At 33.9% G+C, this 26,297-nt stretch overlaps 1 protein-coding gene across 1 annotated transcript in view; it reads right to left on the reverse strand.

The window, feature by feature from the left end:
- RIT2 (Ras like without CAAX 2) overlaps window positions 1-26,297 on the reverse strand; it is a 299,871-nt gene that overhangs the window by 163,274 nt on the left and 110,300 nt on the right. Inside the window, exon 3 of the mRNA XM_016125047.2 lies at window positions 21,828-21,901. Within this exon, the coding sequence (XP_015980533.1) occupies window positions 21,828-21,901 (74 nt within the window). The remainder of the gene's footprint in view (window positions 1-21,827; window positions 21,902-26,297) is intronic.

A 26,297-nucleotide genomic window follows, 5' to 3' on the forward strand; every position in this document is an offset into this window, starting at 1 on the left:
GGTTAAAGGTACAATTAAAGGACAAGACGGGGATGAGGAGCCTCCTATTGCCTGGTGTCAGCTCTCCGATCAAACCAGGGTCACAGTCTCTCAGTGACCTCCTCCAGTAATCTTGAGTAATAGTCCTCACATGTCCAGTTTCATCATTTTTAGAAAGGTGAGAATAATCCCCATCCTTTCTAACAGGATTGTTGTAAAAGAGTCACATCAATTTTCTATAGGGAAAAAAGTACTAGAAAATATATATTAATATTTTCTTTAAAATACTAATATAAAATACATCGAAGTAGAATTAAAAACTAAGATTTATTTCAGAATTATTGTCAGACAGATGTTATTCTATGTATATAATGTCAGTTAATTTTAAAAACAACCCTATGAAGAATGGAAACTAAGGAACAGAGAGGTTAAGTAACTTGTCCAAAGTCACACAGCTAATTAGTGGCAGAACTGGGACTATTGTAATAGATTGACTTTTCTCTTGTATTACTTGCACCTCACGTTAAATCTTCCTGCAAATTTTGTCAAATCTACCTTTAAGGTATATACAGAATCCAACTACTTTTCTTTCACCACTGATACCACTGTGGTCCTAATCGCCATCATCTCTCACTTTATTGCAGTAGCCTCCCAGCTACTCTTCCAGCTCCTGAATTTGTTCCTCCCAGGTCTGTTATCAACACGGCATTCAGAGTGAGCCTCTTAATTATAAACCAGATCAGGTCCCTTCACTACTCAGAATCAACTAATGGCTCTGTGTCACTCAGTGGAAACAAGAGTGTCCTGACGGTGAGCCACAAGGCCTTATGCAGACTACTTCTTACCTCTCTTATCGTGTGTCTTCCAAAACACCCCTAGCTCATCCCACTATAGTCACCCTGGCCTCTACTTTGCACCTCAAATACGCTAGTCAAGCTTTAGTCTCAAGACTAGTATTAGTGGGTCCTTCTGCCTACACATGTACACATGGCATATTCGCTCGGTGATTTCAGAACTTTACTCAAATGTTACCTTCCACAAAGACCTTCTCTGACCAGCTTTTAAAACTCCACTCCATGCCCTCATTCCATGATTATTTTTTTCTCCATAGTTCTTATTCCATCTAACAAATCATCGAGTCTGGTTGTTTATATATGTTGTTTATTGCCTGTGTTACAAACTACAATGTAAGCTTCCTGAGGTCAGAGATTTGTAGCCCTTTTATTTGCAACTATATTCCCTAGTCACTAGGCTACGCCCGACATAGGGCAGGTGATCACTGAATCTGGGAAGGGGCAATCGGCCAGGTGGCTGCTTGTGATTTGGAGAGCAGGTACTAATCTCAATGAGGCATGCTCTGCTTAGCCTCAAGGTACAGTTTTCACATAGTCAGGAGGGCCAGAAATATGGATTTTTGTGAGATATCGCCTGATTTTAAGATTGAAAAATTATTTTAAAAAGTTTTTTTGTTGTCGTTTGTTTAAGCTCTTCAAACCAAATAAACTGTAAATAGACAGAGACTGGTATGCCACAAGTCACCACTTTTGGGTTTCTGTTCTGAGCCTCCAAATTGCTAAAAATTCTTTTAGATATAACACTCAAATAGTCTATCTCAGACCCATTTACTGGATCAAACTTATTTACACAAAAATGTATAATCTATCAGTGCCAATATTTTTAAAAGAGAGAGATTATATCACTTCTGAAAATTCTCTCCATTCAGCCTACTAGGAGAAGTAAGAAGGTTGTAACAATGATTACAGCAGTTGTGAGAGTGATTGTCTTAATTGTCATATACTAATAAAACTCAAGTATTAGTGTTTGGATTTTGTTCTCTTATTTACGAAATAGCATTTCTCTCAACATTTTCCTTGATAATAATTACATTATTGAATGGGATAGATTTCCATCTAACTTTATCTTTTCTCAAATATAATTTCGTTCCATCTGATAACTTTAGCACTTGTGCTTTATTAGATATTTTACAGGTGCATTTACGTCACTGACCATTTAACATTAACTTAATTAAACTGCTCATTGACATGTATCGCATAAGAGATTTTCTGCGAAGGATAATTACATTCTACGAACATGCATAGCCAATGAGTATATGTGGCTTTTTTTTTTTTAACTTATGTTTTTGTCCCATGGAAGAAAAAATGTTAGGAAATCAGTTTAACACTTATTTAACCGTTGGATTATTTTTTGAAGATGTAAAACAGACTGGCAAAGTTTCCTTCTGTTAGAACATTGCAGGCTGAATGTACCCCTGAGAATTTGGGCACCAACTCTGTGTGAACTGAATGTATTTTTGACACAGAAAACCTACGTGAGCAAACATAGGTTTTGTTGGATATTTCCCCATCACAGAATAAACATAAGCATATTTCAATCAGACAGTGATAAGATTGCATTAGATATGGTGGTTAATGTAATTATTTCGATCTTTCTTTAACTTTTGGTTCTTTTCTTTAAATGAGCATTTTATTTCCTTCTCAGACTTGTGCAATGACTCATTTTATCTTATCTGTTAAGGATTGTGTTTACAAAATGAGCAAGTTACACAGAGCAAATCTGACAGTAAGATCAAATCAGTTTATCAACAAATAAGAGGCAAAGATATTAGTCAAAACATTTGATAGATTTTAAGCTAGTTATGCCATTTAAAATACTTGTATCAGAAAACAGAAAAAAGAGAACTAGAAGATAAATGGCATTGTTGTACCCAAAGAAGCACTGATTTAGTAATATTTTAATTTAATTTTAGTTCTTTTTAAAAAATTATAATGAAGCAAATTTTAAATGCTATGAACACTTTGGATGAATTTTGTGTAGTTGCACATTATCCTGTAAAACGAAGTTTTTAAAATATAAAATTAAATAAATTGACCATGACATATGGGCACTATGAATAAATATAGTTTGGTCTAGAGAGGTACAAACTTGCAAACTGATATGGCATCGTTATAAAAAAAAAAAAAAGAAAGAAAGAAAATCCAGCTTTTAGCAAACTCCGAATGTAGACCAGTGATTTGGAAACTTTAGCACGCGTCAGCATCACTTGGAGGGCTTCTTGACACACAAATTTCTGGGCCCAGGATTTGCATTTCTAACAAGTTCCCAGGTGATACTGATACCATTGGTCTAGAACCCACGCTGAAAATCGCTGCTGCTGCTGCTGCTGCTGATGCCACTGCGGAGTTTTCACATCCCTCCTTTTCGGTAAGTCTGAGAAAACTCTATTAAACACAACACAAAATAAAATTCTCCTGTTCAGAAGGTAGTCCATTCTCTTTTAAACCCCAATGAATCTAATGTTTCCTATCAGCTGGATAAATTCTTTAAATGCATCTACGATTCAGAGATTACAATAGCTTAAAGACTAGTCATTTTCTTGCTAATAGTGATATTATTTTAGGGATTCTTGCTAAACAATATAAAAAGCTCTACAATCTGAAACTAGTCAACTTTGTTCTTTTAAAGAGACTTGTGAAACAACTAGGAAGTAGGAATGGCCAAGGATAGTATATTGGCCTAAAATCTCAAAAATATATTCCTTCTACAAAAGATTTAAAGATAAATTACTCTTTGAAAATATATAAATTAAAGTGGAATTGTTTAGTTAGGATCCAAGATAATAAAAAATACATACATGGACACACACATACACAAGCACGGTCTAAATTAGCTCGAAAAATCCCTTAATAGCCCTGAATTTCCAGACCTATGTTTTGAGAAGCTCAAAAGAGGATGGGCTTTTTTTTTTTTTTTTTTTTAAATCTTGGTTCTAGAATTTTTGCCTGGCAAGAGGTATTTTAGACCAGAAGGGACATAGGGGTCAAAGAGAGAAGGGATCTCTCACTTACCTCTTATAGATCTCAAAACGAAAAGTGTGACTGAATAAGAGGGAACACTACAGAATTTTCAACTAAGACTGAGTGATTCATGGAAGAGCTAGGACTGTGTTAGTTCTTGATCCAAGGATATAATTTAGAAATGTGGATATGAGGGAAACTGAGTCTACAGAAGCACACAAGAATATTCACAAAGGCAAGGGAGTTAGGAATTGAAATGCATAAACGGTGAATGAGTAGAGGTCTCCATTTGGAAAGAAGGCATAATGAGAGCAAACTAAATTCCTTTGTCTTGAAAACAAGGTTGACTTTCAGATTGATTAATTCATTTTAGAGTTCAGGTCAAATTGTTTGTGAATGTTGCGACCAGTTGATTCTTTACAATTCAGTGAGTGAATCTTTGATTGCCCATGTCTGAACACATTAAGAAAACAGAGCTGAGTTTCTCCAGTGGTTTGTTTTGGATTTTCTGTATTAACCTTTGTTACTTCCTCTGCCTTTTCATGACTGTGGTTTTGCACATCATATTAGAGGAAGCAGGCCCCATAAAAATTACTTGATAAAGACTGCACTTAATAGGAACTATTAAAAATGTAGTTATAAAAATTAAGAATTTTCTGTACAGAGAATGAGGCCATGAATCAGCAACACTGCTACTATTTCAGTGTAGTAAGCACGAAGCAGGCATAGGAGTGAGACATAGAAAAAAGTATCAGCAAAGCATGGATAAAGCATAGCTCAAACTGAATCAGAACAGAGATATGCAGAAGAACTGATAATTGATACATGGCACCACTGTTCAGTGTTCATAGCAACAGTATATAAAAATATACTTAAGTAAACAAAAGCATAAAATGTATATAGTTCTTATCCTAGAGGGTAGGTGCTATTATTTTATCATCATTTTTGTCCTGTACCTATATATCTGAACTAAATAACTTCTCCAGGTTATACACATTTATATCAACGTCTGTATCTATATGCATTAGATGGATTGTACCTAATTTTAAAGTTAGCAGAATACAGTTTTCAACAGACTTATTTCTGTCTCTGTATGTATGATACATCATAACTCCTACCATTCTAAATGTGGCACATATAATATGATTTTAATTGGAATGAATTAAATTTAATTTTATGCAGAGAATACTGAGGCATTTGTGGTATCTTTAAGCATAATGAGAGATGGAAAACAAGGGTTGGGAATAATTTTTTTGTAATATAATGGCTTTATATGTTTTCAAATGTTCAACAGCATTAGCAAGCTTTTGGAGAGGTTTGGCTGTTATAAATTTACACCCAGGGCCTGATCGTCACTGATATTTGATCTTCCTCAGTGATGGTCTGAAGTCTACAGGACCTCTGGCAGGTTTTCCCATTAGAATGAAGTACCGTGTGGCAGTTTCTAGGGCCATGACAAACAGTCATCCTACTGTCGATTGAGTCTAACAAAGAGCCGTATCAAATAAGAGGATGAGAATGGAAGTCAGGACACAAAATACAAGTTCAGGAAGCACATGTGTGTCCTAGCTAATGGACTTGGGCAGAATGCAAACTAGGGAATGTTCTAGTTTGCCCATGGAGTTCTGAATTATGCCTGACTTGGTTAGTTATTAATATATCCCTTATATCCTGAAAAATGTACAGTTGGATGATATATTACGTGGTCATCTTAATCGAAGAAAAATCCATCCACTGGAGCAAATCGAAAGTAAACCAAACATTTTGATAGTAGAGCTCTTTTCTCAATTCACCTCCAGCACCCACTTTCCTCTCCATTATACCCCAAGACATAGTTACACCCCAAAGTATAGAAAAAGAAATGAGAAAGTCAGAGAATCCTGCCCACCCTTGGAGCTTAGTTCTCTCAGAGCAACTCTGCTCTTGTTCATTGGTTTTTCACCTCACTTCTCAATTCTGATTTCCCACACCCCTACTTCCCATCTGTGTTGTAGTCAGTCACACAGCTGGGGAGAAATTAAAATAGAGATTGCTGCAGCAATACTCACAACCAGGGGCTCTAATTAGATGCCCTGTGACATGAGCCAGGGCTTTCAAGCCAAGAACAACTAGACCATACATCTTCCTTCTCCAAAAAGTGTGCGTATGTGGTGGGGGAGGGGTTTGGTGGCACCAGACGAAGTGGCAATTTGTCTCTTTTGACTTGAGGGTGGTAGGAAACTCTGAATGATCTGCAGAGGGACCTAATGACATAGGGCTTTGGATTTTACAGCCTGAGAACTGTCTCCCCTGGTGGAGAGAACTTTTGAAGAATCAATTTGGGTAAATACAAAAGGAAAAATTGCACTGAATCTCTATCCCAATTGATCTGCATTCCTATTTGTTCCCAAAAGGAGCTTTCTTAGACAGGAAGGAAAGAATCAATACCTGTTTCTCACATTTACATGATAGAGAACTATTTTTTAGAAGTTTTTTTTTTTAATCAGAACAATTCATATACAACACATAAAAATTAAATTATATTTCAAGGCTTATACCCCAAAAAATACCAGTTACCTCTCCTACTCCTTCCAATGCTTGATCCTTCTGCATACATTTTCAACTAAGTCCACTATACTTAACCTCAAGCTTTATTCCCTTACGTAATAAAATATATTCTTATAATTTTATTAAACATAAAATTAAATATATATGTATAAGGAATAATATAGGCCACCACTAGCTTAAGAAATAAAATATTACTCATACCAATGAAATTTCCTATATATTTCTCCCTGAGAACAAGGCTCTTATTCTGAAGTAAACATTATCCTGCATTATTTATCCTGCCTTCCTTTTCTTTATATTTATATGCTCCTGCTTTCTTCAGTACCTTATACCTCTACTTCTCAGCTTTTCCAGGAATCTACAGAATCAATTACATTATTTTTCAGTGAAATCTTCCTCAGCAGCCACCTAGGTGATAGTTTCCTCCAGTCTACAAAATCAGCCTATTCATCCGTGTACTTTGCTTCTTCCCAAAATGTGCTGTAATCTTTCATCTATTGTTCTCTCTGTCTTTGTGAGTATAGCTTTAGTCTTTTAATATCAAGTTTTAGTCTTTCAATATCATTTTAATATATTTTGAAAGAGAGAAAATATATATAATTGACAGTGTGTCATATTTATCTGTTAGTTATTGTACATCATTTAAATATAAATTTGAACCTCTCCCCTAATTTTATCCTTTGTTATGGTATTGGCTTATGACAAAGGGAGTCCAAATATCATTTTTAAAGGGGAAGATATTTTATGAAAGAGCAAGCCATTTTAGTGTTACCTAAAAGTGGGTGATACATACATAAGGCCAGACAAGGTGGTTGCTTTGGAAATATGGGAGGACAAAGAGGACATTATCAAAGTGTGGCAGGAATTTGCTGAGGAGCCAGTGCTACTTTGAGTCCCATGGACTTCTTATTAGGGCCTATCAAGGCCACAGATGCTCAAAAAGACATTGTAAGTCTAATATTTGGTTAAGACCATTTGCATCTTACAGAATCACCCAGGCATGTGCTTTGGAAGCGACTTGTTATCCTTGTAAACAAACAAATGTTTTGGCTATTCACCAGAGTCTCTTTTCTTACAACGCACCAAGTTCTTCCAAATTTAGTTGTGATTCCCAATGCTATTCTTTAAAAAAGTTTCAAGTATCATCTCTATAAGTAATGGTTTAAAAGAAATATCAGTAAGAGTGGGTTTTAAAAAAGAAAGCGCAGAAGAATAACACTGGAGACCAGGTGCTATCTAGAGTCCTTCCAGCTCCAGTGTCCCTGGCTAAGCACAGACATGGTGCTTTCCTTATCTTCCCAAAGGGATTCTGTTTCTCACCTGAGATGTGAAAAAGAAAGGCTCACAAGTGTGCCGAACAAGATTTCCTTGTAAACTACAGGGCTTGTTTTCCTGAAATTCCTTTTAAGAAGTCTCATAGAAAAGAATAAGGGAGATATTCAATGAAGTGATGTTATGCATTTTTTAAAAGTAGTAATTAAAATTTATAGTTGGTATCAACTTCCCAAAGAAACCAGACAGATAAATGGTAAAAATTTGGTCTAGTACATAATCCTCCTTATGAAGCTTTTACTTATTCAAAATGCAGACTCCCCCACGAGTTCCATGTTCCGAAGATTTGATAAGTTTTTAGTTTTTGAGCCATCTCTTACTAGCTCGAAACTGAATATATTTTAAAATTTCATTCTCTTTAATACTTTTATGTCTTAATGAGATATATACATGACCACATAGCTTTTTAAACGGATTTTCCCAGTGCATTTGTAGGTTCCTGATCTCTAGCCTGTACAGCAAGTTGGTGCTTTCTCCATATTCTACCAGAAGGATGGAGAAATCATTGTTGTCACCTTCTTTGGTTTAAAAGGGCTGATGTGAAACTCTGTACATATCTTTTTTTCTAATACTGATACTGAGTTTTCAATTGTATTGAACAAATATAAAAATCATATTATCTTAAATCCATTGTTAGCCAAACCATTGCTGAAGAATTGTTTCACTTACTGGCAACATTGCCAATTGCAATATTGCTAGGGATTGTGCAAACAACTGTCAGTATATGAGGAATCCATGCTTTCCTACTCTGCTCTAAGAAGCATGGAAAAATGTTTGAAAATTTATGTCAAATAGACAGGAATGGCCCAAAACAAAAGTGTACTAGTAAGTGTATAGCAATAACATAAATACAAGTGGTATTCTGCATAAATATATTCATGAACTAGATACACTATGCATGTAAACTGCTTAGAAATATATGTATTTTTATTAGGTTGCTCCCTGTAGTGTAAAACTGTACTATACAATCTTTTGAGGGACTGAACTTTACCCCTGTTTCTATTATCTTCATTAATGTAAAGATGTCAGTCATCCTCCTTAGCCTTATCCTTTGAAAAATACAAACTGCTTTACATCATCTCTCTTATCATCTTCAATATATTATTTTTCCTTCTCTGTATAGAAGATTTAGGTTACAATAATTGAGAAAGCAAAAGGGTGTATTTTCCTTAACAATACTTGGGTTATCAAGCAGATCAAAGCATTGTGCATCAGGCAATCTATTTATTATACGCAGAGCTTTGGGAGGTCAAGAGGGGATATCATTGTTTCCATGTTATGTATTAAGAGACTAAAGTAGGTTGCATGAGGTCATATTTTTATATATTTCTGAGACGATCAAATAAGCAGTGATCATAAAACAGTTGAATATAATAAGTTCAAGCTGGTTCAAAATAGAGACCTCAAGAGCTGTATCCACAGATTAAAGTCATTCAGTTAGTACTATTACTAATTCAGTCAGGAAGTACTGCTGCTGGAACCCAGACTGCATGCAGAACAGTAGAGGTTCATTGTCTAGGAATTCGGATAAAACTTTTGACAGATAAATGAATAGGAAATCAAATACACAGAACTTCCAGGTTTATGTGGAGGTAGGAGGCCAGTTGGCCATGAAGGCCTTGACCATAACTGCATATGATGAATAGAGGCTTGAGTGTAGATTACCCTTTGGTGTTTAAGTTGCCCCAAAACATTCTCCACTTAAGTTTTGAAGCGGGAACTGTCTGGTTAAGGCTTGAACATATGGGTCACAAAGTTCTTCCACTTCTTTCACCTTTTATAATTTCATGGCTTTCTCATGTGAAACAGAAAGCCAATGTCAGAGCAGAGGCTAGAACATCTGTTCCTTGGTTATATATTGAGTCTCTGCTCCACTGTTCAGTGTTTTTTAGTATATTTACAAAGTTGGGCGACCATAAGCACCAAGTCCGGAACACTTTTATCACCCTCAAAAGAAATCCCAAAACCAATAGCTATTATATGTTACTCACTGCCCCCCCCCCCCCCCAGATTTTGGCAACCACGATCTTCTTTCTATCTCTACAGATTTGCAGGTTCTGGATAGTTCATATCAGACTGAATCCGTGGGGAATCAGAGGGAACTCTAGCTTTACTTAGGGTTTTGAGGCAATCCTTGACATTTAGGAGAGATCTACCTCTTTTAGCACCATAGGGGCAATGCTAGTTCCTCCCCACATTGCACATCCCTCCTGGAGGACATTAATGATCACAAGCAATAGGTTAAAAAAAAAAGAAAGAAAGAAAGAAAGAAAGAAAGAAAGAAAGAAAGAAAGAAAGAAAGAAAAGAAAGAGATAGGAAGGAGGAGGGAGGAGGGAGGGATTAGATGTAGCTAGAGATAGAGAGACGAGAGCTTATCTCTCTCGAACCATTCCCCACTTCCCCGAAAGACCTAAAGAAAGGATGAAGAATTCCTTTCTCATTACTTCCTTACTTCCTTTTCCTTACTATTTGAAGGAAGGAAGAAAGGAAGAAAGAAAGAAAGAGGTCAAATCCCTATTAATCCAGACAATTCTGGCTCAGTGTCCCAGGATAAGAACAGGTCACTAAAAACGTCCTTTTTATTCCTCTCTGTGACCCCCTCCCCACCACCCCCTGCTTTTGCTGTCAGTCTGCTGAATCACTTAGGCATCAAAATAGTGCATCTGTAACTTCCACAGACCATTTGGGTTTCATGGTATAAGGTGAAGGTTAGAGATAAATGAAACGTACTGAAATTTGATTTCCTATATGCTCCATTACATTGGTTTGAGATACGGTGAATCTAATCACAGATTGATCTTATTAAGGCTAATGACCTGATAATTAACAAGAGAAATGCATCTATAGTCAAATTGCATGTTTTAATTATTCCAAAGAGCTGCACCATCAACGGGCAGCAGGCAGCAGTCTCTTGGATGAGGGTCTGCTCGTATCTGGTGCTATATTGATTATTATTCTCTCGGTACCTAGCAGAGGAAAAATACCCCCAAAGCTCAGATGTGCTCAGTTCATACTACTTATAATAGGCAGTAGGAAGCAGAGGTAAAAGATTTGATCCTAATATGTGTTACAAATTGCAGTGGAATCCTGATGTCCCAGAGAGCATGTAGGAGAGGACATGAAACCAAGCTGGATAGGAGTTTGGCAGGAGGTAAAGTGGATAGCGTAGTAAATTAGGGAAGTTAGATTCTAGCCTTGGAAAGTAAAGATCTGGAAGACAGAATGTTTACTGATGATTTAGGAAAAGAATATTTGATGTCTTAGATGTCTTATGGCCAGGGACAATTAAGCACAATAAAAGAACTGAACTTGCTTCCTGCTGGTTAATTGATATCAGTTAAAAAGTGAAATAATTTTAAATGATACATACTTTAAACATTTCATGTTCATTTAAAACATACAAATGTATATTCATCTTCCAATCTTTGATGGTGAGCCAACATGCCCCCTTTTTAAAACAAGTCTGCCAAATGGAGTTGTATTTTTGCACAAACCATCCATAATGCATCATTCATGCTTTAAAATTTTGATATCTTTAAAATGGAGCAAGAATTTAAGACACTTGTGAATCTATCAGAGTTCAGAATTGTAGATTTTTTAATGCCAGACTTTTAAACCATCTTGCCCACCCCTATTTTAATGACAATTTAAGAGGTGGGGGAGCTGAGACTCATCAATAACATGCCATTTTGAAACACTAAACTTAGTTTAAAAATTGACTCTCTTCTCCCAAGATTTTACCAGTTCATGTACTTACTTAAATTATATAATTACAAAATTATGTACAACTGGGATAAAGTGGTTGAGGAGCCAACATCACCGACTCTTGGAAAACATATGGTGAAAGCTGAATTGCAGGTGGACTAGAGAATAATTTGGCTGCCAGGATCTATTTCATTTAAAGAGAAAGCAGGGGCTACTGGTGATCCTTGTGGGTGAGTTAAAGAGAAGGCTGGTTAAAAGAGTTTCAATTGTAACAAGTAGAAGAGAATGAGATATTTTGTCACAGGCTTTGGGAACCAGGGACTGCCCATTTTGACAAGAAAAAAAAAAAAGGTTTATAAAAACGAGTTTCTTATAAAGACTATTTCAAGAGCAGTAATTCGGAAAATTTTCAGATTTTTAAATTTAGATCTATATTTCTGTTTTTAACTGTAAGTTTGCAAAACATTCCAGCGATTCTTATCTTTCTATATAGGGCTGAGGGTCTGGATCTGCTGTGTTACAAAATATAAAACATTACTGACCAAGGTATTTAGCCTTTCAGTGCCTTCATATACATTCAGAAACTAGAAATGCCTTTTTAGTTAGTTTCAGGTGATGGAATAAGTATAATATCATTTTATATTAGCATAGAAGTATCAACAAACCAAGAGTTAGCTAATATAATAACACAGCCCATAATTCAGGTACCTAAATTTACTAGGAGTGCTTTTCATGAAAATTAGGGGACAAGTTTTTTCAAAACAAAATAATCTTATAAAATAATATATAAGTTGATCATGAAAAGTCAGACCATGTCAGACCATGTCAGACCATGACTAGACCATAACAATACTGCCAGGTTAGTAACTCTGGAACATTTCCCCAAATCTTATTTCTACAGCTAAAAGACTCTGGAGTGTGACACTTCTTTCCATCCACCCAGCCTGGCTACTGTCCTTTGTAAAGTCTTCTTAATAACCTTCCTACAATTTATTCTACCTCCTTACAGTTCTTTCTCTATACTATTTCAGGATGAACATTTTAAAATACATCCTTTATTTTATTACTGTTCATCAACAACTTCCCATTACTTCTGGAATAAATTCAGAATGATTAACCCAGCATGGTATGATCGGACTGACCTCTTTAGCCCCATCATCTCACATGACCTTGCACATGCTCCTTGTTTGAAAAGTACTAGGCATCTCTTAGTTTGCAAACCTATCATTCTCTCCTCTTTTACAGACATCCTCACATTCCAGTTTTCACACCTGGAATAGTTTTTATTTTTTCCCATCTATCTGCCTCATGAGCTCAAACTCACATTGCAAATTAAAGTCTTGAGTAACTTTAAACCTCCATCTTAGGCCAGGTTCCATCTGCACATTTGCAATTGTTTAGTTTAGTTTAGATCAGTTTATAGTTATTTATCAGTCTTCTGCACAAGATGGTGTCCATGAGGTAATAGTCCATCTCTGCTTTGTCCATTCTTGTGTCTAATTTCAACATTATAGTCTCCTAAACAAAGTTTAACTGACTAAATCAGTTATTTTTATTGTTTACAAAATAATTTTGGGTCATATTGTTTGACATTTTAATGCTAGAGTTAAAAACTTTAACTGGAAACTTGTCAATACCGCAACATAGTAATTTAAGACAACAAATAAAATACTTTTATAAGGCTTCAAAAAACGTAAAAAGTAAATTAATTTCTGATTTAGAGGATTAAAATACACACATATATAATATGCAATATAATACACACATATAATGATAAGTATGACAAGCATTACACTATTACACTTCAACTCCATAGTTGAACAGTTACACATTTCATGCTAGATCATAAATAGACACTAAACTTAAAATGACAGCTTTGTGGCTTATTGCAATTTTTCATATATCAGCCTCTTCTCTGGGATTTACATGTTAAGAGGTGTTCATTCTATTTTCAAAGCAAACAGAATTGAAGGCCCAGGCTAGAATGACGCTATTCACCCAAAGGACTATAGGGACCAGTCGTTTGTCAGAATTAGGTCATTGCACTTCATTTGAGATTAATTTGTGGGATGAAGTTGTTGAATTAATAAAAGTTCATAATTTATTTGCACTATAAACCATTGCTTGGAGGTTTACCTGTTCCAAAGGGGATAAATAGCCCGGTGAAGACATTGCAGCTTATGGAAAATAACTGAGTCATTTATTTTATGTCTATGTGCACTGCTGAGAAATTTCTGAGCTGATAACTCGGGAGATCATTATGCGTGTGGAACACCTGATGACACCACCAGCTGGTATCTTAAGACTGAAGTAAATTTAGCAGGAGTAATTTTCCAAGAAAATATAAATGAGACTATATATACCGCAAACAGGTAATGAGATTAAGGAAGGTATCTTTAAAAAGTAAATGCCATCAATAACAAATACTCAGAAAATTTCCATACATTAATTGGAATGCCTTAAGCCCTGTTTGAGCTTTTCTCTTCTGGAGTAGATTTCTCAGGACACAGCTTCACTGTTCTGAGGATCACCTCAGAGGGAAATTTAAGAATTGCCACTGAGATCTATATTACCTAACACCATGAACAAACTTACATGGGCAAAAATCCTAGAAGGCATGTAAAACTAAAAAATTGTGGGACAAACATTCACGTTATTGCCAGTGTTTACAGTAGTATTCCTAAATGATCATGAGTCCAAGCTGAAGGTTAGCAACAGCTCTGTGTTTAACAAGCTGTGAAGATATTTCCCAACTATATTTTCTCAACAGATCCTACACCAATAGTGTATAGACTAGTGCATATTCATCAAGATTATATACAGTTTGCTATTACCAGAAATATGTTAACTAGTATATATTTTTTAAGAGAATGTGTTGCTCTTCATTCTCTCAGGATAGAAAAAAAAAATCATCTTGTGTCATTAAACATGCTTCTCAAAATATCATATATTTGCATACTTTTGATCAACGGCCTTTTTTCCCTAAAGTTTTTATAACATATAAAATTATTTGTTAGGGTTCTTTGTTTATTTATGCTTTTGAAGTTTCTCAGTGCATCTTAGAGAGCCTTGATTTGTAGGATTCCAGATGTGGTGCTATATTTCAAGCCTATGTTATTTATGGGATTAACAGGTAATATGGCTTTGGGGATTATTTTAAAAGTTATTCTAGTTTACAAGGTTTAAACATAAAAGAATAAAAAAATAAAAAAACATAAATATTATAGTCACTATATACCCATTAGTATTTACTCCAATTCTCTACTGTAAAGCAATTCAAGAATTTTAGTTTTTCTTTAAGAGATTCTAATTCTACATTGTTTTTCTTTTCTCCAAGGTGAATAAATGTCTAATTAGAAATATTATTAAAGTCGTTATCAGTTACTTCAGAAGTGGAGTTTTGGAAATGACTGGACGACAGTAAGGCTGGCCAATTTATTAATGGACATATCAAATCAAATCAGATTCAACACAGGAATGCTGAATCCCTAATATGATTACACATATACTGAGAGTTTTTATTAAGACCTAATTGAAGCTATTCAAGACTCAAGCAAGCTTACTCTAATACTACCTCTCTGCTAACTGACTCTCGATTGTAGCCACGTGTTTCTCTTATCTGCACCTAGAGTTCAAGATCAAGGTAGGAGCAACCATGGCACCTATGGCCAACTCAAGAGAACAGTTATGGCATCATTGCATTGATCTATTGTAAAAATATGTGATCCCATAAGTGACTTGATACCCAGTTAAATTTTTATAAGCATATCCCCAGAACCATCAGATGTACTGCTATTTAGGCCACAAAACAATTCTTCTTTAACTATCACAACTACTGAAATAAAATTATATAATATTTTGATACCAATTAGTAGCACAGCCTTTGCAAATGATATTCGTGATACTTAATTTTATGTGTGGGCTAAGCAATCCTCCAAAAGCTAGTAAAACATTATTTCCAGATGTATCTTTGATTTTTTTTGGAAGAGATTAGCATTTGAATTGGTGAACTGAATAAAGCAGATGGTCCCTCCCCAGTATGGTGGGCTTCATCCAATTTGTTGAGGGCCCAAATACAGTGAAAAGGTGGAGAAAGCGTGAATTAGCTCTTTCTCCACTTGACTGAGATATCCACTCACCTGCCCTAGAACATTGGAGCTCTAGGTTCTTGGGATTTTGGACTCAGATCAGGGCCTGTACTATCAGGCCCCCAATTTTCAGGCCTTTAGACTTGAATTTATACTGTATGCTTTCCTAATTCTCCAGCTCACAGCTTGTAGGATTTCTTGCCCTCCATAACTGTAGGCCAATTACTTTAATCAATCTCATCTTATTACCTATATCTATATCTCTATCTATATCTATGTAGATATTCTATTGGTTATTTTCTGTGGAAAACTCTGACGAATACAGTATTCTCTCAGAGGGGAGAGATGGAATGCCTTTGACATAGCACTGGCACCAAAGTCTCTGTCAGTGTATTAGTTCTGTTGACTTCTGTAGTTTAATGAGAAGATGGTGTTTGGCTGGCTTTAGCTCATTACATGTTTTTTGTTTTGTTTTGTTTTGTTTTTTGACAAAAATGTATGCCTCTTCTGTGTTGTACCAATTTTTGTTGCTCTATAACTCAATTCTTTTTTCTCTCTGAGATTTCAGGTATGAAAATAAAAGAAAGAAATGCTTAGGAGTGAGCAGTAGCTAGAAAGGCAGGCCTCTACCAAACTTATACATGAAACCTGCCGAAAATAAAAATAAAAGAGTCATTTTACAAGGAAACACTTTGAGTTTCCCAGAACACCATCTTGATTTTTGAATTCAAAGTTGGATATCTGCAAAGAAAAGTAATAGTATTTTGCATTTTATTGTAAATAGGGCTTTCCTGCATTAAAGTAGGGGGGAAATAAACAAAGTAGGAAGGGAAACCCATTTAAAATGGTTTTAAAACTATATACTTTGAGGGACTCACTTTACGAGCCATTAAAATATTACTGATAAAAATGCTTTTTGGATTTCCATTAGATAAGGTATTTTAGTTTTCATTTGAAACTTGAATTAATTCAGGATGAGAGAACAACATTTTTGGATAATAAGCTGAAATAACCAAGATAACTGTCAGAGCAACTTGCAGAAGTATTAAGTTTAGGGTATGAACATGTGTTTATCGGAAGAGCCTTTGGGAGTCAAACAGCTTTGCTTCAAAGCTGAAAGCAGGATGCAAAATGTTTGGCTTAGGAGCCTGGTGGGAAAAACATGTCTTTTGATTTCTTAGTGATACTAAAGATACTTGTTACCCTAGTGGGTGGACTTATCATTTAGTTTCAAACTGCCATTCTATTATAGACCCCCTTATATCTTTTAGTATAGTACCTCTGAAGGAGTTGTTCATTATTTTCATTTGCATTAAAAAGAATTTAGAATTCAGGGCATGATTAGGAATACAGATAAACTTAGCAAACAGTCTTCAGGATAATCCTATATTAAGTAGCTTCTCATCAAATTCTATTGGTTAGAAAGTTTCTTACTCCGAAGCCACTTAATAGCTCTGGAACAATATATTTTCCAACTCTTTTGGTCACAGTTTGTCTCCAGTTGCTCTTGAAGTCAAAATCCATATGCTATTCACTGGTAATTGGTTAAGAATAACCCAAGTTCCTCAAATGAGAGCATTCTAACAACAGCTTAGCTGCCTAACCATCGAACTGATTTCTAATAGAGAAGTTTAATTCCCCAGACTTCAAAGAAAATATTCACCAAGAGTCTTAAACCCTGCAATAAATAAATAAATAAATAAATAAATAAATAAATAAATAAATAAATAAATAACATCTGGATTTATTATTTTCTTTCCCAATTTATCGAAAAAGCTACATGATTAAGTAATGCCTATAATATATCTAACAAGACACAAGACATGGACAGTGATATAAAAGAAGACATAGTCCTTCACTTAAAGGATTTTTTAATCTTGTAAAGGAAACTAACGACCTATTTACATTTTGATATATTAGCTATGATGTACATACTATAAGGACTACTGGTATTTCTCAAGTGTTTTTCTACTACAATCTGTTTACTATACTAAGATTCCACCGGTTTTCCAGCGAAAGTCATGCCCTTATTATCATATATGTTCCCAACCTGACAACCTGGGATGTAAAGTGTAGAAATATGACCTTCTTCCTTAAGGCTTGATTTAGTTTTAAAAACCATATTTTACATTTCCCTTCCTCTGATTGCTGTCATGACCTCCTGTAGCTTTCCAGGTATACAAGATATTCGAAGTCCACCCAGAATCATTCTCACTCTCTATTCCCCACAAAAGAACACAGAAAGAAGTTTTAACATCACACTATTGATATGTTCCTGAAGGAAGAAAAAGGATAAATCAAAGGAAAAGCTTTTGTAATACCTTCAGTTTTATCATCAAAATGTACTGTTCGTAGAATGTCTGTGATGATAGGCATTTTAGGGATTTTACCTACTTGATTTTCTTTTAACTGACTCATAATTGGAAGTTATGTACATAAAAATACCTACTTGGTGAAATTAATAGTGTGTTGGGAGAAAACCTCCTGTATTATCTTTCTCTGGTTATCATTTTGCCTAATTAAAAATAACTGATTTTCATTCTTTAACTTAATTGGGAGCTAACTTGATGACACATAAGTGACATTTTCTCTTAACAAATCTAGTACATCTTGCCTCCATTACTACATTGCAAATTTCTTAAAGACAGGAAACATTTTTCAAATTTGTTTGAATTTGTCACAGCACCTAGCATGATTGAGAGAGCATAATCAGTGTCCAATACGTAATAATTCATTATTGAATGAATGAATCACGTTTAAGAATGATAGAATAATAGAGCACAAAGTGTTTTAAATAACATTTAATCTAAGCTATTTATTTAAAAAATAGAAAGCGAATCACAGTAACAGTAAATATCTTGTCTAATTCTATATATTCCATTTATGTTAGATATGGGAAAAATACGTGTCATAAGCCCAAATGTTTTATTCACTTATTCTTAACTAGGTCCCTCCTTCATGATATAGCTGTACAAGGGTTATAGCAAATGGTATGGGTTGACTTTTGTTCTTGCTAATTTGATCACTCACATAGATACAATATTATTATTTATTTATATTGTCTAAATCTTTTACCAATTGATCAATATATTGACAATGTAACTCAAGGAAAATCTGTAAGTAAATACCCCTGATATTTAGTATTAGGGAAGATAAATGCTACATGTAAAATATTGTAAAGGATATAAAGAAAAAAGATGATTGTAAACAAACTGTTATACTAATGACGTTTTTCTCCAGATTTTTCCTTGATTTTACCATCTTGAGTTTTTGATCCATTGTTCTTTCCAGTTTTTTGTGCTTGTGGTTTTCAACTCTGACTCTTTTAATTAAAATATCATTGATGTTGTCAAAAAAGTAACATACAAAGAGCAAGCATTACTAGTCATGGGTAGTCCAATACTGTTCACAGAGATGGCTTTTAGAGGTAATGTGGCTACATCAACATAGACTTTCAGGAAAGACTCATGAGCCTAGCACCAGAATCATTCCAGTCTTGACATTTAGAAGCCATGTGATCTTGGACAAGCCACTTACCTCTTCTGAGCCCTCGTGTCCTTATTTTTAAAGAAAAGGAACTAAAATGTGTGAGCTCTAAATATTCACAGTTGTAGTCATTTACATAGATATTAAATCAAAACATGCATAAAATGACTACAGAGTTTCTGCTAAGGATGGTTCTTAGTGAAAGTTCTGTTCGTACAGTGTCCCCTCAGTAATTATAGGATGCGAAGCTCTGAGATTGTCCACCACAAAAATAGAATACTGAAGAAAATGATTTAAATGATGAGGTCATTGAACGACATTGTGTTTTTCAGCTATTTTTATCTCAAGTATATTTTAGAGAGTCTTGGTAGCCATTTCATGCAATACATTTATGCTATGTGTAAATCAAACTTTTTTTTTTAATTTGGCAAGTTTAGTTTTGAAATTGCCAAGTTTCAGCTAAAAATATAATGATAAATATAAATCTTAATGTTCTGCATATCACACTGATGAGTAATTAGATGCTTAAACATGGTTGAATAGGAACACTCACTGTTTATGAAAGGTGATATGATTAAAGACATGGCAATCAAATTTGACATCTCTTTCTTCAATTTTGAGTCAATTCTTTCTTGTACATGTGCAAAGATAAAAGTATAACTCTTCTAGGCCAGGGACTAGAGTGATTTTATTTCTTTTGTATCCCTATGGAACCATTAGTCCTGTGTTGTAACTCTATGGATGCCCGGTTAATAATATTGAGAATATGAGATACATACATACATACATAGGTATGTACAGACATGTAATCCCACATAATTGCATTTCACATACACTGAATTACTAAGGACATTGTGATGGGCCTCTGTATTTTTAACAGATTTTTCTACGATTCGTAGTCTAGCTATTTTTTTTCCCCTGAGCCAATGGAAATATTTCCATTCTAAGTATCCCCAAAGACTTCAAGAGTTTCCCCACCCCCATATGTCTGTTGTCCAAATGTCCCTGGAAACAAATGAATTTCTTAATATGGGTTTCAAATAGTCTTGATATATCTCATAAATATAGTCACCTATTACTGGTGGCTTGTACAGTAGCAGTATTCCAATTAATGCTGTTATTTTTTAAATAGTTATATCAAATAGATAATAAAACATTTTTTAAAAGACATAAATTAAGTACAAAGGAAAATACTATAATGAAAATCTGTGTATCCATGACCTAGATTTTCAACTATTAACATTTTTTCTATATTTTATCAGAACTTTAGGAAACTTAAATCATTACATGTATAGTTGAAGTCTACTTTGTATTTCTTCCCTTTCCCAATTCTTCCCTTTTTCTTCAAGAGGTAACCACTAGCTTAAACAAATTATAGAAATATATTACATTCTAAGTTGCCATGTAAAATTCTTCATATATCAAGTAATCAATCTCCTACAGAACACATTCTTTGAAATTAGATTAGAAATTAATTTTTAAAAAAGTATAAACAGCAAATAAATGCATGTGGAAAAGAAGGACTACTCTTACATTGACTACATCATTCTATTTAAATTAAATATGTTTTCAAATCTTCTATAATTACATTACTTTTTGATCCAGCCCTTACTGACAGAGGTACATTAAAATTTTCCCCTAGAAGTGATTTTGAATTTATATTTTTTTCTGTATAGTTTGCTCCATTTGTCTTGAATACTAAAGACTAGAAATTTTTTAGATCTTTTTGATAATTTTTATTACAAATTGACACTTTACAAATCAATAATGCTTTTTTTCAGTAAAATCTATTTTTTATGATAATACGGGTATACCTGCTTCAGGTTTTGTTACTTTTTGCCTACTTTTTTCTAATCATTCTTTGATTTGCCACCTTTCTGTACCCTTATGTCTCTTTTAAACCAAACAAATACATGTTAGTTTCATTCTTTTATTCAACATGACATTACCAATTTACTTGCCTATTCTGAGAGAGCTATATTTGTTTCTATTTATTTCTATTTCTGATATATTTATATGTATTTATTATATTATGCTTCCTCTTTACCTTTTTTTCTTTATTCTTTTCAATTTTATATTAATGTTTTTATTTATTATTCCCTTTCCCTCTGCTAGTTTTTAAGTAACATTTATTAAGACTTCATTTTTTGGAGCAGTTTTAGATTTACAATAGAGTTGTTATTTTATACCTGACATTTAATTGATATAATTTTAACATAGTTATTTTAAAAGTATGAAGCTAAAGGAAATCTCTACCCTCCTCCCAAATACTGCAAGCCTTTTAAATATTTTAACTCAGATTCTTTTCCTCCCATTTTACTTATAATTGCTGTGTAATATTTTAGTTCTATCTTTATTTTTATAACACACAAATTATGTTCTTTTCTGCCTCCTTATTGTTCGTGTTCTCCTTATGCCTATTTACAGATTTATAAACTAAGGTATTAGATTATACTAAATCTTGATTACATCACCCATTTCATTGAACTATCATCCTAACCTTGGTTCATGTGTATATTTACTAAGTAGACCTTTCTTTATTACAATCAAGTAAAGTTCTCATAAAAACCATCATCAGATCATAGATTAGGACAGAGTTTTGTGCACATCTGAGTAAGACAATTAGTTTTATAATATCAGCAATATTACATCTACACATACTTTTTAAAGAAAATTATGGGCATATTGAAATATTCTGGTTGGCAATGAGTTACATTTTCCTGTCAATTCTTTTCTTATTTAATTCTTGATTGCTATTTAAAATTTGTTTTACTCCTATTTGAATAAACTCTTCTTCTTCTTCATGGTAAATGCATTTGAAGTTAAAACCTAAACTGGCCTCAGACATTGTAGAGATCCAAGAAAATTACTTACCTGACCAGCAGTGTCCAAGATGTCCAAATAAGCTGGCTCATTGTCGATCCTAACTTGGGTCTTATAAGCATCTTCTGAAAAAACACAAGACAAAGTTTATATTTAAATATATTCAGCAGAAAAAGCAATGATTAATTTTTAGATTTCATAACAAGACTAAGTAGGTTGCTAAGTAAGGCAATCAGATACTCCAGTAGAGTACATAGAGTGAGAAGTCTATAACCCAGGAAAGTATAAGAAGGGAGTCTTTGCTTAAAGTGAAGTCAAATGTTTTTCTCCTTCATCAGGAGAGTTAATGACTTGAGATGTCTTGATCATGTTACCTAGAGAAACAAATTATAGAACAAACGTGTCAGTTCTTTCTTAATTATGCACAAGTTGTATCCTAACATTATACTCAGTTTGAAAGACTTTCCTTTAAGATCACAAACAAAACAAGGATGCCTGTTTTCACCACTTTTATTTAACATAGCACTGGAAGTCCTAGTCAGAGAAACAAAGCAAGAAAAATAAATTAAAATCATTCAAGTGAAAATGTAGTAAAATTTTCTATTTGCAGATAACATGATCTTACAAGTAGAAAGTGGTAAAGATTACACACATACACAAATATATATATGAACTTCTAAACAAATTCAGCAAAATTGCAGAATAAAAAAAATCAACACACAAAAATCATTTGTTTCTATACTCTAATAATGAAAAATAAGAAAAAGAAATTAAGAAAATGATTCCATTTATAATAACATTAAAAAGAATGAATACTTAGGTATAAGGTTAACTAAGGAGGCAAAGACTTATATGCTGAAAACTACAAAAGTGTAATGTCTTTATTGATGTTTTTATTAACTTACATAAGATTTTTATATATTCTGGATTCTAAACACATCAGATACATGGTTTGCAAAATTTTCTCCTGTTCTATAGTTATGTTTTACTTTATTAATATTGGCCTTTGTTGCATGAAAGTTTTTCATTACCATGAAGTATAATTTTTCTACTTATTCTTTTGTCGTTTATGTTTTTTGGTATTATTTCTAAAGATCTAGTCCCAAATTCAAGGTCATGAATATTTAACCCTGTTTTTTTTCTAAGACCTTTATAATTTTAGCTCTTATATTTAGATCATCAATCCATTTTTAGTTAATTTTTTAAATATGTTGCCGGTAAGCATATAAATTCATATTTTTTCATGCAATTCTTACCATTTTTTTTGTAAGGCTGATAGTAATGTCTCCATTCTAATTTTTAATTTTATTTATTTGAGAAAACTCTTTTTTTCTTGGTCAACTAAGGTTTGTCCATTTTGTTTATCTTTTTGAAAAAGCAACTCAGCATCATTAATTTTCTCTGTTATTTTTATGTTCTTTATTTACCTCTTTTTAAAACTTTATTATTATTTCCTCCATTTTATTTATGAGTTTAATTTTTTCCCCTAGTTTTTTAAAGTTTAAAGTGAGGTTGTTATTTGTGTTCTTTCTTCTTTTTTAATGTAAGCATTTACTGTTATAAATTTTTCTTTTAACACTGCTTTTGCTGGATCTCATAAGTTTTAGAATGTTGTGTTTTCATTTTTATTAATCTCTAAGTATTTTCTGTTTTTTCCCCATGATTTCTTCTTTTGCCCATTGGTTATTTAACTTCACATATTTGTAAATCTTTCAGTTTTCATTTTGCTATTGATTTCAAGTTTCATTCCATTGAGATTGGAAAAGATACTTTATATGATTTCAATCTTACTTCTGATACATACTTAGAAACTCAAGGAATGCTTCCTAGAGGAAGTAGCATCTACACTGTGTAGGAGTTAGGAGAAAGCAAAGCAAGAAAGAAAACCTGAAAGCCAGAATCCCACAGATTATAAAGAGGAGGGAACAAAAAAAGGAATTTAGATAATTTTAGTGTGGTTAAATCCCAGTGTTTAAGAATGACATGTTAATAAATGACATTTAAGAGATAAATCAGACTTGCTTGTAAATATATTAAATGGAATCTTATTTTTGTGTAAGGGACATAAAGTCAGACTACCTGGGTTTAACCCTATCTTTACTAACACCAGCTGTCTGATTTTAAGAAAATAACATGATCTCTCTAAAATGTATATTTCTCATTTGAAAAGTTATGATATCTATATTTACCTCATGGAATTGTTCAGAGGATTCAATGAAATAATGTGTGGGAGGCATCCAGCACAGTGCATTATGTGTAGTAAATGTTTAATAAGAGTTAAATATACTGTTTTTAAGAAATGTGAACTCTATTATACATGCCACCATCAAATGTGCATTTTGGAATGCTAATCTGGTTGAAATGTAGTGAATGAATTTTAATGTGGAGAACTAGAAGGATTAAGTAGATATTTAGTGATCTAGGTGAGAATTGATGCTGGCCTATACTATGATAATGGCACTAGGGTTGAAGGAAAGCTGGTAGATTTGCAAGATGTTTAAAAGTTTGAACCTATAGCATGATATATGGAGGATAAAGAAGGAGGACATTGAAAGAGAAGTTCTGAGATTTCTGGCATTTGCAGATGGGCAGATAGTTATGAGATTTACTGAGAGAAGAAAGAAAAGAGTAGGAGGACTATAAGTTGCTGACTTTGCAACATCTATTTATCATGTAAGTGAAAACAGTGAATATCTGGATCTGAAGCTCTGAGGTGAGATCTGAGAATCTTATTTCATTGTGTCCATTTATTTTGTCATTCATGCCAGTCCCATTCTGTATATTTCAGCCTGTTCAAATACCTACAGTGAGTACACCACCATTTATGAAACACGGCTGGATCTTCTCAGCCTGGAACTTGACACTCCTAGTGCCTGGCTACAATCTCTATTTAGTTTTATCCACCACTTATAGTATAAGTAAACAGCAAACACTGCTAAAAGCATTTAGAATAGCATTGATTTTAGGCACCATTCAATAATTATTTATAATGTTGATTTTGAAACAAATGGATGATTATTTTCAAAATCTTTTGTTTTAGAAAATGGTAATGATGAACTACAGGAGGTACTTTCACAATGCACAGAACTAAGTCCTCCCAAAAATTAGGTTTCTGGAGATAAACGTGCATGCTCACGTACACACACACACACACACACACACTCTCTCTCTCTCTCTCTCTCTCTCTCTCTCTCTCTCTCTCTCTCTCTCTCTCTCATGGTCTCTAACCTCAAGGAATTTATACAATCATGGTGGAAGACACACATATATGAAATGGGATGTTAAGATCCAAAAATTTATAGGGAATATAGCCTACCTTCAAGGAAATTTATTCTTTATGACTGTGCTCCAGAAAGATGAAGAATGGGAAATATAATTTGCAGGGGAGGTAGATCTAGTGTGGTTTTAGCAACACATGCTATTCTAGCATCATTTGGTGTATGGATGACCACGAAATCTGTCTGTTTTATTCTACTACTCTTTGTACTTTCACTGATCTTCCTCTCACTAAAAAAGAAATCTTGTGGAATTATTTGCAACATATTTTGAAGATGCATAGGGTTGTTTTTCAGTTTCATAGGGAAATACAAATAGTTACACTGAAAAGGGTGCTATGACCTGAGGATCACATGTAAGTCTTTTAGATTTCATGTTTGTTTATTTCAACTCAAAAGCCCCAAAAAGAGCCTGCTGAGGCCAGGATCATGCAGAGTAATCCAGAGGAGAACGGTTCTGTGTGATTATCTGAGCCCTAGATAAACCCAGCACATGAAACGTATATCAAATAAAAGCTTCTCCTGGTATCAGAAAACCCCTTCAAAGAGACTTGATGTGAATTGGCTGAAAATTAAGCCAGTCCCTCTATCCAAGATTTCTTTTTCTCTTTTAAAAAGTGTCCATCAGAGTGTACATTCCAGTGTTGTGAATCTAGGTCACCTGCCTGGCCTCCATAGAAACTAATCCCTTTCATTTCCTCCCAATAAACAATCTTCCCTTCTGTTTCCATTCATCCACTCCCTTTGAGACCTCCCATGCAGAAATGCAGTGACAGAAATACTCTCTTGAATACATATAAACACCTCCCTGAAATTCAATCATCTGCTTACAGACCCAACCCTGAAGTGAGCTCATTTATCTTCCCAAGCAAGAGGCCAAATGTACACAAAGCTTTATCAGGCAGAAATGGTAGAAACTGCATGCTATATTGTCTGTACAGAAAAGCATAATCAAGCCACCTTCTTGGAGGCATCTGCAACCTTAAAATTCATTTGATAACATTAATGTTTGATTTGAGACTATTGTTTCTCTTCAGATGTGTCTTCTTTATGCTTCCCTTCCAGTAGAATTTTATCAGAAAAAATTACTAAAGATTCGTATTAAAGTCTCAAACCCATCTCTGAATATTGATGTTATGATTAGCCAGCCACTTGACCTTATTTATAAGATGGAAATAACAGTACATGCAAGTCAATGCATAGGAACTCTATAAGGATCAACAAAAGTAGTAAATATGATAGTATT

Source organism: Rousettus aegyptiacus, unplaced genomic scaffold (genome assembly GCF_014176215.1).
Source record: "Rousettus aegyptiacus isolate mRouAeg1 unplaced genomic scaffold, mRouAeg1.p scaffold_m13_p_12, whole genome shotgun sequence".
In the NCBI taxonomy this organism is placed as follows: Eukaryota; Metazoa; Chordata; class Mammalia; order Chiroptera; family Pteropodidae; genus Rousettus; species Rousettus aegyptiacus.